Genomic DNA, 16636 nt, shown 5'->3' with positions numbered 1-16636 from the left:
AGCACATAACTACTAAGTAGTACATTTAAAATAAATTCGAGAAAATATTTCTCCTCTCAATTTGTAATTAAGCTCTGGAAGTTGTTGTCACAGAATGTGGTAAAAGTGGGCAGATTAGCAGGATTTAAAAAAAGTTTTGGACAACTTTGCTCCACCAAAACAAATAAATAAAAGACCATAAACTAATAGCAGCATAAAATCTGTTTTACTCTTTTTGGATCTTGGTTGATATTTGTGAACGGAATTGGCCGCTTTTAGAAAAAGGTGTTGGGCTAGATAGACCTTTGGTCTATATACTTTAGAGCTTCGCTAAGGGATGCATTTATTTACTTATATACAAATATTTTTAAAAATATTCACATAATTGCAAGCTCCTCATCACCCCCTCTATCCTTCCTTGAATGTTTCCCAATCCCTTCCCTATGACTGGAAGTCTGAACTAGGTGGAATCAGGACTGGCAGCTTTTGAGTGCAGTACTTACTAAAAGGCCCACCACGGTGCTGAGTGCCATGATAGTTTGGGCTAGGAGGAGGTAGGATGATGTTAGCAGACCCAGCAGGAGGGAGTTGCTGGACCTGAGGTAAGGGTATGGAAGTGAAGATGAGATAGGAGAAAACACCCTCCAGAGATTCAAGACAAAGTTGACAAGGTCCTGCTGAAGCAGAATGTACGCAGGTAAGGCTAGACTCAATTAGGGCACTGGTCATTGACCTAAGGACCGCCACGGGAGCAGACTGCTGGGCACGATGGACCACTGGTCTGACCCAGCAGCAACAGTTCTTATGTTCTTAGATGGGCTGCTAGATACTCTGGAGGGGTAGAAGAGACACTTGTTCATGAGACCTTTAGCCACCCCTGGAGGGAGGAATGGTGCATGGCAGAAGGTTCACCTAAGGCACTCCATATCTTTAGACTGGTCCTGTACAGTACTATATGCTAATGAGTGACGGAGCATTTAGCGTTCTGGGCCACAGTAAAAACCTCTATTGCAGCTTAGTAAAAAGGGAGGGGGTGTTAATTAAGCTAAAGTACTAATTTCACTGATTAAGCTTTTAAAATAATTAATTGGGTGGTAGGCACCTAACTCGGTACCAAAAAACGGGTATTGTTAGTGGCGGATCTTAGGCATGTTTTCTATGTAGGCACCTAAAGTGGACTTAGACACCGGTATTTAAGCCAAGAAAATCCTGGCATAAAAAGGGGATGCCTAAAGTTCAGGAGCCCCCCGGTGCCTAAGTCCACTTTAAGCTTCGCTAAGGGTGATTCTGTAAATGGCACCTAACTGAAGACTGACAGGTGCTATGCGCCATATTCCTCAGTGCCTATGTCTTTAGGCACCTTTTATAGAATCAAGGTCAAAGAATGCTAGTGGGAGAAGGGAGACTGCAATTGACTTCACCGATTCTCAGCTCATTGCTTTAGTTTTGCACCTAAAATCTAATTTGCTAACTAGAAATAGCACAGCTATTTATTTGGATACAGTAGTTTAGCAACTGGGCCTCTAAATGTGGCTGAAACAGCTGCTGGAATGCAGGTGATATTTCCCAGCATGTGCAGTGAGAGTAGACATTTTATAAAAAGAAACAAAAAGAACGACTCAAATCCAGCATCTTTCATATGGAGGTGTTGGCCCTTATATGGAAATTCTGTAACAGGAGCCTAAATAACTAGGCACCAACGTTAGGCACCTAACTTAATTAGTAGATTGACTTCAGTTATGATCTTTAATAAGCTCGTAATTGAAACAAATACAAATTAATTGGGTGATAGGCGTGATTCTACATATGATAGTCACCTATCCTATGGCACCTAACGGTGCCTAACGCCAAAGTAAGTGTGTATAATATAACATAAATTTTTTATATACTGCAAAAACCTTTCATTTCTAAGCGGTTTACAAAAGAGGTAAGGAGGGATTTACAAAGAGGTAAAGATGACCAATGTCAGTGAGCTACAATATAGAATAGAAGGAGCGGCAAAGGACTTAGGCACTATTAGGCTTGATTCTCTAAAGTACATAGGCGCCTATAATGTAGGCTTTAAAACCCTGGCCTACATTTTTAGGCACTTAATAAGTACCTAAGTTTTATTTATTTATTAAAATTGTTTTATCACACTTATCTGCTAAGCAGGTAACAAACTATTACATACATACATTAAAAAAAAAAATCTCCATACATTCATCAATACATATTAAAAATCTGCTTCCTTTAAACATGCCATCTTCTTGTAGTCAAAATATTCTGACATCTGTTGACTTAAAAATGATCAGTTCTGAAATACTCTTACATATAAACATGTCTTTAGAGATGTTTTAAAAGATTTAAAATCTGCAGATAATCTTTGTATCCCTTTCACTGAGTTCCATAGCCTTGAGCCCCTCAAGGATACTGCTGCCATACATGTTTTCCTATACTGTACGTCCTGAGTATTCTCCAAAGTTAATCGTATAGTTTCTTCTTATCGCAAATTTTGATTCGGAATATATTTTCTTAGAATTTGGATAAAGCATCATGGTGCCTCTCCTTAGAGCACATGATGTATGATGGTCAAAATTTTGTACTCTATTTGAAATTCAATATGCAACCAATATAATTTTTTTAAAACAGGAGTAATATGATCGTATTTTGATATTCCGGTAATTAACCTTGCAGCTGGGTTCTGTATTACCTTCAACTATCTCACTCTCGTAATGCCTAGTTGAGCACGATTCTGTAATGGGTGCCTAAGTGTGACTGACATGAAATAGGTGCCTAACTTTAGCCGCCTAAATTTTTAGGCATCCAATTACAGAAACTGTTCCTTATTGTGAAAGTGAAATTCTAAAAACATGGCGCCTAATCAAGCCTCCGGAGGCACCTACTAATGCTTAATAGCACTGTAGACGTGGATAACACTGGAAGTGGCATTAGGCACCATCATTAGGTTTCTCCAGAGGCACAATTCACATCAAAGGTAGGCGCCGGAAATGTAGCCCTACAATTGCCGGAGGTGCAATTCTCTAAACGGTGCTATCACGTGATTGACATGTGAACAGCAGCCACTTTTAAGGCAGCCACTAAAGGCACCATTTAGAGAATCCAGGCCTTAGTATAGCATGCAGTTTTATAGGTGAAGGAAGACCATTCCAAATCTGAATGTTCTTTAGATCTAGAATGTTTTTCTATTACCTATAAAATGCAAAGAAGTGCAGAGTGATGCACTTGGAAAGTAGACATCAAAGGGAGCCATATGTGCTAGGATGTGATAGATGCTGATATGCAAGAGAAGGAGAAGGATCTTGGGGTAAATTAGAAAATGAATAGTATTTTAAAAAATCCTTAAAGGTCTGCATGTGTGTTTGATGTGTTGAGTGGCGTTTAGATAGTGACTTCAGCTATGAAGAACTAAGGCCAGTGAAGGACAGTCTTGTACAGTCTGTGTCCTGCATATGGCAAGTCAGTTTAGAATTGGAGAGGGCTTTGACGGAAACTCCAATAATTAGTACATGAGAACAGTGATAGACAGACTTTTATAGTCTGTGTCCCACAAATTACAAGATACATTTGGAAAGGCTAGAGTGGGCTTCAATAGCAACTCAAGTAATTGGAACCTAAGGATAGTACACTGGAAGGTGGACATCTATGGTCTGTTCCAGAAATGACTAGGAAAGACAATGATCAAGTATTTTATATCACATTCAATGTTGGTTTAATCATGAATTGATAATGAGTGTGACTGGGTAGACTGGATGGATCGTTGAGGTCTTTATCAGCTGTAATTTACTATGTTAAAATATTACTTTGATAAAAAGATGCAGTAGCAGCCAAAAAAGTAAACAAGAGGCTAGGAATTATTAGAAAAAGGATAGTAAACAAGACTAAGGGCCTGTTTTACAAAGCCGCACAAGCGGCTATAGCACGGTAACAGCCCTGAAGCCCATAGAGATTTAAAGGACTTTGGGGCTGTTGCCGCGCGGCTTTGTAAAACAGGCCCTAAGAATGCTATGATGTCTCTTTATTGCTCCATGGTGTAACCTCACTTTGAGTATTGCATTCATTTCTGGTCGCTGTATCTTAAAAAATATATAGCAGAACTAGAAAAGGTTCAAAGAAGAGCAACCAGGATGATAAAAGGATGGAACTCCTCTATTATGAGGAAAGCCTAAAGAGGTTGGGGCTCTTCAGCTTGGGAAAGAGATATAATTTAAGTCTACAAAATCCAGCGTGGTGTAGAATGGGTTCAAGTGGATCAATGTTTTACTCCATCAAAAATTACAAAGACTAGAAGACACTCAATGAAGTTACAGGGAAATGCTCTAAACCACCAGGAGGAAATATATTTTTTTCCACTCAGAATGCTCTAGAATGCATTGCCAGAGGATGTGGTAAGAGTGGTTAATGTAGATTTTTTAAAAAAAGGTTTGGACATGTTCCTGCTATAGAAACAGACATGGGGAAGCCACTGCTTACCCTGGGTCAGTAGCATAGAATGTTGCCACTATTTGGGGTTTTATCAGGTGCTTGTGACCTGGATTGATCACCAGTGATGTTTTGTAAGTCGGTTCCTAGAAGAATGATTTAGTAGCTTGCTCTACATTCTAGTCAACTGGTCAGCAGCTAAATCCATTTGATAAAAATGTCTCAGTGACAAAGTCTCACCTAATGGCAGTGCAAAAGCCTCTCTTGTCATAATCCATGTCCTCATTTTTTGCACCTCAATTAATTGGTTCCAACAAGATAAAACTGCCATAAGGCTAATCAGTTTTGATAGAAAAATAGATGCAAGACCATTCATTATCTTCTAAACAAAACATGTCAGTTTAAAGTCTTCTCAAGCTTTTAACAGGCAACCAATGAACTGATATGAGCAATGGAGTAGCAAAAGCAGATCTTGAGTACCTGAATATCAGCCTAGCTGTTGTTTTCTGTAACAGCTGGAGCTTTTTCCAGTTTTAACAGATAGTCCAGAATATAAAATATTGCAGTAATCAAATTGTGACAGCACTAATTATTGAGCTAACTAGTCTTATAACCCGTTACATTAACGGGTGCTAGAATATATGTGTGTGTGTGTCTGTCTTTATTTCTTTTTCTCTCTCCTTAGCCGCTTTATGTGTTTTGGGGTTTTTTTTTTTTCCCTTGGCTGTCCACAACCACCCCTTGCCTGCTCCCCGTCCATTATCCCTTCCTTTTACATCCCCTGTATCCTCCACCACTCCATCACTGCTCACCTTATCCAGCAGCAGCCCCTTTGTTTTACCTCCCCCCTGTCCATCATCACCTTCTTCCTGCTCCCCCTGCACGGTCTAGTCACTGGCCTCATTAACAATTTAAAGCAGCTGTAAAATAACCCTTAGCATATCCTCATAAGCAAAATACAAAATATCAAAACATAACCAACCTACCGCATCACTGCTTATCCTCTCCTGTATTGCATCGCAAATGGCAACGTGCCTGGTGAACCCTTTCAGCCTCGGCTACATTGGGAATGCTCCAGACTGTGTTATAACTCTTCCTTTCCCATCTCACCTCCTGAGAGTGAAAAGGAGAGTGTTTGGACTTTTAAAAAGACCCCGGGGGAAGTTCTGAAGCGGAATGTTTGTTGTTAGTATGTGCAGAGAGGGAAAGTATAGTCCGGGACAGCAGGATGTTAACTTTGTAGTTGCGGCCATTTTGAAGATCGTTCTGCCCTGCTCCTTGCCTTAGTATATTTTTAAGTTGAAAGACACGGCGGCGGCGGCTCCTCTCAAGATCCCCGACTGCATCGGACTTCCGATGCAGGTGGGGATCCTGAGAGGAGCCGCTGCCTTGTCTTTCAACTTAAAAATATAGTAAGGCAAGGAGCAGGGCAGACCGAAGAACACCACGGCTGACAGTCGCCGCGTACGACATCTGCCTCAGGGGAGGAGAGAGGACTTCAGGCAAGGAGCAAGGCAGACCAAAAAACAGCACGGGCCGACAGACGCCGTGTCCGACATCCGCCTCGGGGGAGGAGAGAGAGTGTTTCGCGCACATGCGCACTCCTACCTGAGGTGCCCTACATCTCACGGAAAACGGACGCACGCGATGGGAGTGCGCATGCGCAGCCTAGCGTTTTATTATATTAGATAGTGCAAAATGTTCCTTAAGAAAATATTGTATAGCCTGACAACTTTGAGCTGTTTTAAGAGTCCAAAGAAAGCTTTCTTAGATTGTTTACTTGAAAATCAAAAATTAGAGACTGATCCAGGATTACTCCCAAGATTTTGTTAAGTTGACTGCCAGGATTCCGCCCAAGCATAAAGAAACAATCTTAAGTTGTTGTTCATTAGCTTTTTCTAATATATTAGTTTTAGCAGCATTCAAATATAGCATTTGAGAGATGGCTCATTTATTGATTTTAAGTATAAGGTTATGAGGATATAGTCTGAAAGAGTGGCTAATATCAGTAAGACTATATCAATGGCATAGGGCATGGGTAGGCAAATCCAGTCCTCGAGAGCGGGAGCCAGGTCAGGTTTTCAAGATATCCACAATAAATATGCATGAGATAGATTTGCATCTCAAGGAGGCAGTGCATGCAAATCTATATCATACATATTCATTGTGGATATCCTGAAAACCTGACTTGGCTCCGGCTCTCGAGGACCGGAATTGCCTACCCATGGCATAGGAGATCAAGTATATATCATGTTCTAAACTAACCATACTCAAATACACATGTAGATATTAATGGCGAAAAGGGTGAACTCTGTGACACTCCATATACTGGCTTTCATGTGTGACTTAATTTAAAAAAAAACCAAAAACCTGTGAAACCATTCCAAAACAATGTCTAAGAGTCCTGGCTTATTTAGGCCTTCTTTTACTAAGCTGCGATAGAGGTTTCTACCACAGCCCAGAGTGCTAAGTGCTCTATCACTGATCCGATGCTCATAGGAATTCTAGTAATGCTCTAGGAATTTAGTAAAAAAAAAAAAAAAAAAAGGGAGTAGTTTGTACAGTAAAATGTCATGATTAATAGTGTCAAATACTGTTGATATATCAAACTGCAGTAATATTGGCTGGTTGCTATTACTAATATGTTTTGGTGGCAGTGACCACAATCCAAAATAAGGATTCAGTACTGTGAAGGTTTCTGAAGCCAAACTGAGTAATGACCTCGTAGTTATTGTCCGACAATGGCCTCCAATAATTTGGTAAAGAAAAGGAATGTTTGCTATTGGTCTATATCTACTAGGCTGCATCATATTTACCCCCCCCCCCCCTTTAATCAAGCCACGCTGTCGAGCAGTGCAAGCTAAATGCAGAGCCTCTCAAGGAAATAGAATGGGTGGCTCAGCATTTAGCTCATGGTGTTCGGCAGCTTAGCTTGATAAAAAAAAAAAGGGGGGGGGGTAGTTTGATTTTGGGTTGGGGTTAAAATTATCTCACCCAATGTGGTGGAAAAAAATTCCCTAGATAAGGTACAAGCACAATTGGATAAGTGAGTAACCCACTTGAGAATATAATACAAAGGGTTGTTCATAAGAAAGGCTGAGCAGCAGTCCAATAAATTAGATTTAGAAAAAAGTTAGATTAAATGTTTAAACATAGCTTTGTAGCTAGTTCAAATGTACACCAAATTTTAAGCTGGTAGTCCTATTTCAGGGTGCAAAGAGAGTAAGACAGACAAAGGGAGATGAAGACTTATAAGGAAAAGACTGTTGTATAGAAGTAGTTTTCATAAAAATAATGGCACATCTACGGTAATTATATCAGAGTGTTCTATATGTATGTTTGGAAGTTTCTTTTGATATTGTTAAATCTCCTGAAATTTTATACAACTGTTGTTGGTCTGGGGAGTCCCGACCATTCAAGTTTGAACAACATGATTTTTTAGCAGTTTTTAAATTCACATTTGTATAGCTTGGACTTTTGTTGTAAGTGCTACTAATTAAGTAGTGAGGAAGAAATTATTTCTGTTAAAAATGCCTGCCTACAACCTAGGTGGATTACAAGGAACACACATAATAAAAGTAATCCTTTAATCCCTGGTATACTTTATTAAAACCTATGTGCACCTTTGAGATGGTTTAAGCTTGATGTGATGATTTATCCCCATTCACATGAATCCCCTTTATAAAATGAGGAACACATGTATAGAATTTAGTCCCGCTCAAGCCAGAACTAAACCAAGCCCAAACCACACTCTGCTCAAACTTCTGCATGGTGTGGATCTCCACGGGTACATAAAAGTTTTCAGATACAAGTACATGCAATTTACATGTATAAATGGCACTATTTACACATAGATATATTTCTGAAATAATGGCCAAAGTGACATAGCAAATGCTGTAGTCTGTGTAACATATTCTTATTTAAAGTATGACCAACCTGAAGGAATTTAAAGTTGTCATAAAAACTTGATTTTTTGATCAGACCTTCGGATTCTGTTTAAGTTGAAAGTTCAACTTTCTCTTCCTGGCATGATACCACTGAACCCAACCTGAACGTCAGTTTATATTGTTTGAAATACTATTATTGTGAAATTTATTTTTGCATGTGTGAATGCAAAAATGCCCTATCCTTTCCACTACTGTAGTTGTTTTTTTTCCCCTGTTTCCACTGTTTTTAGATTGTGCTCTATCCAGGTCTGCCTGTCAGTTGGGGCAGTATGGAAAATATAAAGCTGTGCTCAGCATGTTGATTCAGTGCACACTGTCAGTCAATGTGACTAGGAATTATTAGCATTAGCAAGGCAAAATTAAAGATAAAATGTAAATCTGACCTCATTTACAGTCGCATAGTACCGTTGCTTCTGGAAATTGGGTGGGTTGTCATTTTTGTCCCGTACTAATATCCGTACTTCATGATAGATTCTACTGCCAACCTTCAAATTAATGCACTCAACTTGGACCACAATGGACTGGATGGAGAATGGTGGCTGTAAATGCAATAAATATAATATATTAATTTAATATAATAAATATATTTACATTAACATACACAGAAGCTCACTAGACATGCAATACTTTTATCTTAGCATAGTATCAGGCTCATTTTCAAAACAGACAGACATTCAAAGGAAAGTGTAAACCAGCACTTTGACCGTCTTATTTATCAAAATGTCCAAGTGGGCATTTTCAACACTGATTTTCTAGACATCTGTCTGGTTGCTTATTCTCCAATGGGGCTCATAATCAAAACTTCAAAACGTCTAAAAAAAAGCATCCTAAATCAGCACTTTGACATTCTAATAGTCCAAGTGCCAATAATCAAACCAACTTTCTGGACATGTAGTGGGACAACTTGTCCCTCTGAATGCCGTCGTATGCCCAGAGCCAAAAGAGGCATATATGGAGGAGTGGTCAGTGTAGTATTTGGGCAGGATGTGGGCCGACTTAGACTTACTCATCTTGCAGGGATAATCAAATCTTTTACTAGTCATTTTTGACTAAACTTAGACTTTGTGAGTTAGATGATGTGAAAACAGGTATAAGTGTCAAAAAGGTATCCAAAGTGATCAGATAACTACCGCAGAGACAAAGTAAAGACCTCCCAACATACACACACACTCCCCCAGTGTTCACTGACCCCTACACATACCCACAAATATCAGAATAAAAAGTACATACCTGTCTCCAGAGCATCAACACATGGTATAGGAAAGTCTAGTAGAGCTACACACAGGTGTCTTAGGTAGCCTGGTGGGTGGGCTAGTGAACCATAGAGAGGAGTAGAAAGTCCCATAAGCCACTCTAACCACTACATTTTTGGTGGAAAATGTGAGCTTACCATAACCCCCTCAAAACCCTACTCTACTGCCATATAGGTGCCATCTGCAAGCATAAGGGTACTGGGGTAACATAGTAACATAGTAGATGACGGCACATAAAGACCCGAATGGTCCATCCAGTCTGCCCAACCTGATTCAATTTAAATTTTTAAAATTTTTTCTCTTAGCTATTTCTGGGCAAGAATCCAAAGCTCTACCCGGTACAGTGCTTGGGTTCCAACTGCCGAAATCTCCGTTAAAACTTACTCCATCCCATCTAAACCCTCCCAGCCATTGAAGCCCTCTCCAGCCCATCCTCCCCCAAACGGCCATATACAGACACACACCGTGCAAGTCTGCCCAGTACTGGCCTTAGTTCAATATCTAATATTATTTTATGATTCTAGATCCTCTGTGTTCATCCCACGCTTCTTTGAACTCAGTCACCGTTTTCCTCTCCACTACCTCTCTCGGGAGCGCATTCCAGACATCCACCACCCTCTCCGTAAAGTAGAATTTCCTAACATTGCTCTTGAATCTACCACCCCTCAATCTCAAATTATGTCCTCTGGTTTTACCATTTTCCTTTCTCTGGAAAAGATTTTGTTCTACGTTAATACCCTTCAAGTATTTGAACGTCTGAATCATATCTCCCCTGTCCCTCCTTTCCTCTACGGTATACATATTCAGGGCTTCCAATCTCTCCTCATATGTCTTCTGGCACAAGCCTCCTATCATTTTCGTCACCCTCCTCTGGACCGCTTCAAGTCTTCTTACGTCTTTCGCCAGATACCGTCTCCAAAACTGAACACAATACTCCAAGTGGGGCCTTACCAATGACCAGGGGCATCAACACCTTCTTCCTTCTACTGGCTACGCCTCTCTTTTATACAGCCCAGCATCCTTCTGGCAGCAGGCACTGCCTTGTCACACTATTTTTTCACCTTTAGATCTTCGGACAGAATCTTCGGCGCAGAATCTACTCCATTTTCTCGTGTATTTTTGCCAGACAATCTCACTCCTTCTCCAGGATTTTCTTGAGGCAGGTGGGTATAGTGGGTTTGGGGAGTTCTGGTGAGATGTTTATCTGGCATCCTTTATGTGAAGTTCACAGCAGTGCCTTCTAAGGTGCCCCACTACTCTGTTGCCATGTCTGGATGGCCAATCCATTATAAGACTGGCCCTTCTTGGGCCTTGTGGGTCAAATGACCTTGTTCTGGACATTTGGGTCTTAGACAAAATTTTGGTCGAAAATGCAGTATGAAGATAGATGTCCTGGTGGTCTGGGGCCCCAGTGACTTGGATGTCCAGATAGAGGATTTTCAAGAACAAAACTTTTGAAAATTGGTATTTTATCAATGCCGACTTTAGAAGTCTAATGCCTTAGATACACTATTGGAAATGTCCCTTAATGCTTATATTCTTATCTCATTCTATATGGATGGGCAAGCTAGATAGGTTGTCTGGTCTTTATCTACTGTTATTTTCTATTTTTATCTTACCAGGTTCTTGTGTCCTGGATTTGCCACTGTTGGAAAGAGGATACCGGCAGTTCTTAAGTTTTTATAACTGACATGAGGAAACATTTTGAATATGACCTCTAAATCTGAATCTGATTTGGATGTTTTGGGAAGACCATCCAAAAATCCAATAGAAAAAAATGTCCAGTTTGTTTTGAAGATGGCCATTTGCTAGATGGCAATAAATGCAATTGATTTACTTGCATTGCAATTAATGTGGTAATAGTTTTGTTTCTCTCTCTCTGCTTTAATTATATGGGAAAGAGCATTTTAGCACAGGGGTTTTGCAGTTCCAACACATTAATATTTGCAGTTAACCTGTAGCAACTGCAAAGTTTTAACATACTTTAGTACAAGGATCTCTCAGGTTCTAAATAGTACATATGAAATCTACCATATGAAACGTTTTCCCATTCACATTATAACCTCTGATACCACTTTGATTCTATTGGTATTTCAAAGTTCAAAAATTTTGGAAGTAAGAGGCTCAAGGGATAAAATGCTAATGAACTTTAGTATGCATTCATGTTTGCTAAATATTCATAAACTTGAAACCACCATAATGACCTGAATGAGAAGGCACTCCTGAGTTCAATTCATGCCACAGCTGTGAGTGACATAATAAATGCTCTTGGCAATGAATGAGGCCTGGTAAGAATTCCTCATGGCTTATATATATCTAACATGCATTGTAATCTTGCATTAGAATAGACTCTTTTCTGCTGTATAAGTTGGTCATAAATATGTCTGTAGTGGTTCTGCTCAGCAGATTAGTGAGTGTTTAGGGACCCAAAACTGCTTAGCAATGTGTTTGAACTATTGGAATGTCTGTCAAAAGTAAGGATGAAAATACATTATTCTGCAAGTTCCTTTTTTTGACTGTTTCAAATGAATTTATTAACTCAATGATGAGGGAAAATGAGGCAGATTAATTCTGCTATTGGAATTTCAATATTATAAGTACAGGGCTTTTTTTATTACTGGGTGTCAGGGGTTGACCATGATGAATGTAGGGGAATGCAGGACCATGTGTAGGGACTCATTTTGGAGTCTCATTTTCCTAAGTCAGAACCATATTGAAACACACACACTCAATGGCAGGACCTCAGTAGGTCATCTATGTGAGTTTCATAGTAGTGCACATTTTAAACAGGCAAAATAGATACCAAAGTGTCTTTATAAAAAGGGTCCCAGATCCAACACAAATGCTGGCACACATATACAGTACACTTAATCTGAAGGCATAAACACATACCTATCTTATCTACTGTATTTATCTATAGATAGATGCCAGCTCTATGCGCTTGCACCTAACTGAATGCATGTGTACATAATCAACCTCATTCAGGACATGACACACTAATCCCTTCCCTTTTACAAAACTGTAGCACGGTTTTTAGTGCCAGCCGAGGCGGTAACAGCTCTGATGCTTAAAGAATTCCTTTGAACGTCGGAGCTGTTACCTCCATGGATGCTGCTAAAAACTGCACTACAGTTTTGTAAAAGGGGAATTAAATTTCATACGAATTGGCACAGTACTGTGGAAGATACGACAAAAAAACATTTTGGTGTGGGTTTTTTTTCAGTTCATAGTGTATATATAACAACTCTATGTGCTTGAACCTAACTGCATGCATGTGTATACAGTATATTCAGTTACATTAATATTCTATAAAGAAGTATTTTTTTATTGACTAGCTCCTACTAGTTGCCTTTTTACAGAATTGCCCTCTATAAGTGCAGGTAAAAGTAAGCGCTTTCTACCACAACAAACACACTTTTACCATTATTATGTGGTGATACTGCATTAGTTATAAGTTATAAAGAAAATTTTAAAAAATCTAAAAAAAAAAACCCAAAACCTCTCATGAGGATCGATGATGACTGCAGCTAGTGTGGGGTTCAGCTACCCTAATGGCACTCTGAGGATCCTCTAGATAAAAATAAAGTTTCAATGGGATAGAGTGTTATATTACTAAATACCTTATTGCATCTTTAAATGTGTTTCAATTGTTGTTAATTAATCGTTTAAGTATCCACAATACAATTTATGAGAGTCGGATATGACTGCAGTAACAGTTAAGAACATAAGACTAGTCATACTGGGTCAGACTAATGGTCCATCTAGGCCAGTATCCTGCTTCCACAGTGGCCAATACAGATGATAAGTACCTGGTAAAAACCCAAATAGTAGCAACCAATCCCAGGGCAAACAGTGGTTTCCTCCACGTCTGTCTCAATAGACTATGGACCTTTCTTCCAGGAGCATGTCCAAACCTTATTTAAACCCGGCTTTAAAAGTATTTTCCTGTAACTTCATTGAGGATTCCCTAGTCCAGCGATGGCGAACCTATGGCACGCGTGCCAGCTGTGGCACGCGAAGGCCTTGCAGCTGGCACGCGGGAAGGTCCGCAATAGAGAGCTGCACGGGTCGCGGGGATCCCGTGGGGACGCCTCCGAGGGTCGCGGGGTTCCTGCGGGGCTGGATGTACTAAGTCGCGCGGCTTTTCTCCCTACCTGCTCTGCTTGCAGCACAGAGCCGAACGGAAGTCTTCCCGACGTCAGCGCTGACGTCGGTAAACAAAGCCCTCCCTCCCTCCGATGTCTGCGCTGACGTTGGGAAGACTTCCGTTCGGCTCTGTACTGCAGGCAGGGTAGGTAAGGAGGAGTAGCCTCGCAGCTCGAGTGGCTTCCAAGGGAGGGGAGGGGGGCGGTCCGCCCCACCCCGCCCCGTGTGCAGCACAGCCGGCCAGGTCCCCTTACGTTTGTGGCGCTAATCCGACCAACCGACAACAGCCCTGGTCCGACAAACCTCCCTGCCCTTAACCGCGAATCTAAATTACCTTCTTACAGCAGTTGTAAGAAGGAAATTTAGATTCGCGGTTAAGGACAGGGAGGTTTGTCAGACCGGGGCTGTTGTCGGTCTGTCGGTCGCGGAAGCGCCACAAAAGTAAGGGGACCTGGCCGGCTGTGCTGCACCCGGGGCGGGAGAGAAGGAGGGGGGGAGAAGGACGCTGAAAGCACTGGGGAAGACAAAGGGGTGAAGAAGGACGCTGAAAGGCCATGGGGAAGACGGGGTGGGGAGGGAAGGACACTGAAAGCATTTGTGGAAGACAGAATGGGGAGAAGGACGCTGACAGGACATGGGGAAGACGGTGGGGAGAAGGACGCTGAAAGCACATGGGGAAGACAAAGGGGTGGAGAAGGACACTAAAAGGACATGGGGAAGATGGGGGGTGGGGTGGAGAAGGACGCTGAAAGGCCATGGGGAAGACGGGGGGGAGGGGTGGAGAAGGATGCTGAAAGGCCATGGGGAAGACAGAGGGGGGAGAAGGACGCTGACAGGACATGGGGAAGATGGGGGGAGAAGGACGCTGAAAGGAAATGGGGAAGAGAGAGTGGGGAGAAGACGCTGGCAGGGAAGAAGACAGAGATGCCAGACTATGGGGGGAGCAGAGGGAAGAAGATGGGTGCCAGACCAATTTGGAAGGGGGGAGAAAGGGAGAGGCACAGTAACAGAGCAAATGGAAGACGCAGAAGGAAGAGAGACAGTGGATGGAAGGAACTGAATGAGAACATGAGGAAAGCAGAAACCAGGCAACAAAGGTAGGAAAAGAATTCTTTTTCTTTTTTTTTGCTTCAGGATAAAGTAGTATATTAGTTGTGTTGATAAAAATTTATAAACAAAAGAGGCTCTGGTAGAAACCCGTTTACAAAGTGTGTATTCTTCCCAATTAATATTTCCAAATTAATAAAGTCTTTTTGCTTATTTGTAAATGGGTTTCTACCAGAGCCTTTAATTCAGTAGCATAATTAAATGAAATAACTATTTCTGTAGTTTATAGGGACGGGCGGGGACGGAGGGGATTCCTCATGGGGACGGGCGGGGACGGAGGACATTCCTCGTGGGGACGGAGGGATTCCTCACGGGGACGGGTGGGGACGGGTGAGACTTTGGCGGGGACGGGTGGGATTTTTGTCCCCGCGCAACTCTCTAGTCCGCAATTAAGATATGCGGCGCGGCGGGAGGCTAGTGTGCCGGTGAGGGGGAAGTGGGGGGAGGAAGAGAAGCTTCACACTGAGTCTGTCACAGGAACTCAGTGAGGCTGTAGTGTGACTCCACATGTGCCATCTGTAATCAGGAACAGTTCCTAGTGCTCCCATGCTAGAGAGGTGAGGATATGGGGGGAAGTTAATGTGTCTAATAATGTGCTCCTCTGTAAAAACCTCTGTATCTTCCATGGGGGACATGCTAAATTTGAGGAAATAAAAAAGCTGCTTATGATGATTGCATAGAGAAGTTCAGTAAGCTGAGAAGAGGGCTTGGCTCTCTGTGAACAACCAACACACTAATCCTCTGCGCTGTACCTTATGGAAAACTCAATATAGCAAAAAACAGTAAAGTGTATATGTGGCCCTTCACAGTGCTTTTGTAAACATCATAATAAAATAACAAAGGCTCCAATAATGAAAAATAAAAGTCTTTTTCCCATACACTCAGGTTGCACAAGTCCGGTTTTCACCCGGACAGTATATTTTTTGACCAAAACGGATGTCTACAATTAGTAAAATTCCCCAATCACATATTTTTTTATGGGGACGGATTTGTATACAGCACTTCATTAGATTTTTTTTATTATACAAATTTTATCTTTTTGTAGACTTGAAGTCTTGAACAAAGAAAATGAGTACAGCAAAAACAGATAGTGGAAGACCATTCCAAGAGGCCTGGACAAAGTACATATGGAGTGATTGAACGCAGTGGGAAAGCATTGTGTATTATGTGTAATGAAAGTGTTGTGTCTCGCACATCAAGTGTCAAACGTCACTTTGAGACCAACCATAACAGAGTTGCTGAACTTGGTTTAGCTCAAAGATAAGAGTTCCTTGTAGGAAAATTAAAGAAATATCACTCCCAGTCTCTTAGTTTTAGCAACTATCTTTCAAAAACTAATCATCTTACAGTTGCCAGCTTTCAAATTTCACTGTGCATGGCAAAACATGGTAAGCCCCTCTCTGATGGAGATTTTATCAAAAAGGCAATTTTGGCTGGGAGTAATTCACTCTTCCATGATTTTTAAAACAAGGATAAAATTGTGCAGCGCATCTCTGAGATGCCGCTAAGCAGAAATACTGCAAAAGATAGGGTTCTGCGAATGGCTGCTGATGTTAGTCAACAGCTTACTTGCGACTTACAAAAAGCACCCTTCTACTCCATGTGCTTGGATGAAAGTACAGATATTACTAACCATGCAAGACTAGCGCTCATTTTGCATTATGCTACTGCTGACATCATGAGAGAAGAGCTGGTAAAACTGCTGTCTTTGCCTGGAAGAACACAAGGGATAGATATCCACAATGCTGTGATGGAGGCTTTTTCATCACTAGACATAAGTCC

General features: G+C 41.2%; 1 protein-coding gene across 6 annotated transcripts in view; it reads right to left on the bottom strand.

Moving 5' to 3' along the window:
• Nucleotides 1-16636, bottom strand: part of PCDH15 (protocadherin related 15) — a 2123136-nt gene that overhangs the window by 871969 nt on the left and 1234531 nt on the right. For all 6 annotated transcript variants that reach the window (XM_033941002.1, XM_033941006.1, XM_033941004.1 and 3 more), the window contains one exon: nucleotides 8732-8887. In XM_033941002.1, coding sequence (XP_033796893.1) covers nucleotides 8732-8887 — 156 coding nt within the window. The remainder of the gene's footprint in view (nucleotides 1-8731; nucleotides 8888-16636) is intronic.

The sequence above is a fragment of the Geotrypetes seraphini genome, chromosome 4 (assembly GCF_902459505.1).
Source record: "Geotrypetes seraphini chromosome 4, aGeoSer1.1, whole genome shotgun sequence".
NCBI classification, from domain to species: domain Eukaryota; kingdom Metazoa; phylum Chordata; class Amphibia; order Gymnophiona; family Dermophiidae; genus Geotrypetes; species Geotrypetes seraphini.
The sequence above is the reverse complement of the archived record's forward strand: the minus strand, read 5'-3'. Positions and strand labels throughout refer to the sequence as shown.